Consider the following 1,993-nt stretch of genomic DNA (forward strand, 5'->3'; position numbering starts at 1 on the left):
GTGTAACCCTGCCTCGTCGTTAACCCATTTTTGCATTTTCCATACAACCCCCGTTTGAGCCTATCCATGGCTCTGATGTAAACAGGAGACTCGCGTTTAAACGGTGCACGTTTTTAGCTATTCTGAGTCCTTGCAGCCTCAGCTGACCGCCTCAAGTCGGTGACAGGGCGCTTGTGGCACGCGTCAGCCCCAGGTTCCAGGACCGCGGCCTTGTTTGTGCTCGTGGGCTCCTGGAAGATGCAACTGTTTTGGTTGGGGGGGGGGGATTTCTTGCTCGGAGGGTCTGAGTCTTGCAGTTCTGTGGCCAGCCTCACCCGCGGGTGCATTCAAGGAGCCCCCCCCCCGCAGTCTCGAGCAGTCTCACACACCGGCCACGGTCTCTACAGGTCAGTCAGCCTCTATTCCATAGTGATTTCACAGAGTCTCACACTTTGGAGCCCAGTCTCACTCCAGGCTGTTTCTCAATGCCCCCTTGTGGTTTAACGCGTCTCATAATGAAGCAAAGTCTACATTTCTGCCAGCCTCGTTCACTCCCATTGGTCCAGTCCGCCTTAAACTACCCGACTAGATCGAATGCCCCACTGGCTTCCATGGAGTCTCACACCCGTGGATTGTTCATTCGCCTGCTGGAAGTCTTGGTCCCGGGGCCTGCTTCCCTGAGCCAGAGCCCCACGGGCAGGGGTCCCCCCCTCGCCCCACCTGCGGGAGGAGCCCCCTGGGGGGGGGGGTCAGAGTCCGCGTACAGCGCCTCAGATGTCTATCCGGGAGTGCAGGGAGCTGTGCTTGCTCTCTTGGTCCCAGTAGGAGCAGTGCATCATGGAGAGCTCGGCCGGCTGGCGGGCGCAGGCGAACTGCAGCCCCCCGCCGCTGGGGGGCGCGCTGCTGGCGGTGGGGCTGGCCGGGCTGAGCTGCTGGCCGTGGTGGGGGTGCCCGTGGTGCGGGTGGGGGTGGTGGTGGTTCATGCCGTTGTACGAGTTGACCATGGAGGGCAGGCCCATGCCCTGCATCCGGCCGTAGGGCGCGTAGGAGCCCGGGGGCGCGCCCAGCCCCTTGACGCCCCCGTGGCCCCCGTTGGCGCTGGCCATCTGGCAGGAGGTGTAGGCCATGGGGGCGGCCGGCTGGCCCAGCGGCCACGAGTTGTTCATGAAGCCGGGCTGCAGGTACTTGGGCGGGGACAGGTAGCCGTAGGTGTCCTGGCCGAAGAGCGCCTTGCCGGGCGCAAAGTGCGCGGGCGGCGGGCGGAAGGGGCGCTTCATGCGCCGCCGCCGGCGGTAGTTGCCCTTCTCGAACATGTCCTCGCAGGCCGGGTCCAGCGTCCAGTAGTTGCCCTTGCGCTCGCCGCCGCCCTCCCGCGGCACCTTGATGAAGCACTCGTTGAGCGACAGGTTGTGGCGGATGCTGTTCTGCCAGCCCTTCTTGTTCTTCTCGTAGAAGGGGAACTTGCCGATGATGAACTGGTAGATGCCCGACAGCGTCAGCCGCTTCTCGGCGCTCTCCCGGATGGCCATGGCGATCAGGGCCACGTAGGAGTAGGGCGGCTTCTGGGACGGGTCGGGCTTCTCGGCGCCCTTCTCCAAGCCGGGCTCCTCCTTGACGCGCTCGGGCTCCTTGGCGTCGTGGTGCGCCAAAAGGGCCACCGTGGTCTCCTCTGGGGGTACCTGGTAGCTGGCCATCATGCTGGGCTGGGGGGCGAGCAGCGGGCAGGGGCTTCCAGGCGCCAGCTGGAGTCCGGCCGAGGGAAGTAGGGCTGGGGCGGTGGTGCGCTTCTGTCAGCAGCCCCCGATGGTGCTCTGCGTGGAGAGGGGGCGGTGAGTGCTGGGCACCATTGATACCAGGCCTGCCACCCCTGTGCCTCTCAGCGCTGTGCCCAGCGCAGTCAGATGTGTGAGGGCTCCCTGCTCCAGGCGGCCTCTTCCCTGCTTCTCACCTCTCTCCTCCCGCCTCCTTCACCTCTCTCCTCCCTCCCCCTCACCTCTGTCCCACACTCCCTCCT

The 1,993-nt window shown here is 65.0% G+C and overlaps 1 protein-coding gene across 1 annotated transcript; it reads right to left on the reverse strand.

Moving 5' to 3' along the window:
* Nucleotides 1-381: 381 nt before the first annotated feature.
* On the reverse strand, nucleotides 382-1,676 carry FOXL2 (forkhead box L2). The gene has a single exon (XM_078668123.1). It carries the CDS (start codon nucleotides 1,674-1,676, stop codon nucleotides 750-752), a length of 927 nt encoding a protein of 308 aa, XP_078524249.1. The 3' UTR covers nucleotides 382-749.
* Between the last annotated feature and the right edge of the window lie 317 nt (nucleotides 1,677-1,993).

This window comes from Lissotriton helveticus, chromosome 11 (genome assembly GCF_964261635.1).
Source record: "Lissotriton helveticus chromosome 11, aLisHel1.1, whole genome shotgun sequence".
Classification (NCBI taxonomy): domain Eukaryota; kingdom Metazoa; phylum Chordata; class Amphibia; order Caudata; family Salamandridae; genus Lissotriton; species Lissotriton helveticus.

Excerpts from the sequence above, each read along its gene's own strand:
- FOXL2 (XM_078668123.1), bottom strand. The coding sequence starts at position 1,676 with ATGATGGCCAGCTACCAGGTACCCCCAGAGGAGACCACGGTGGCCCTT.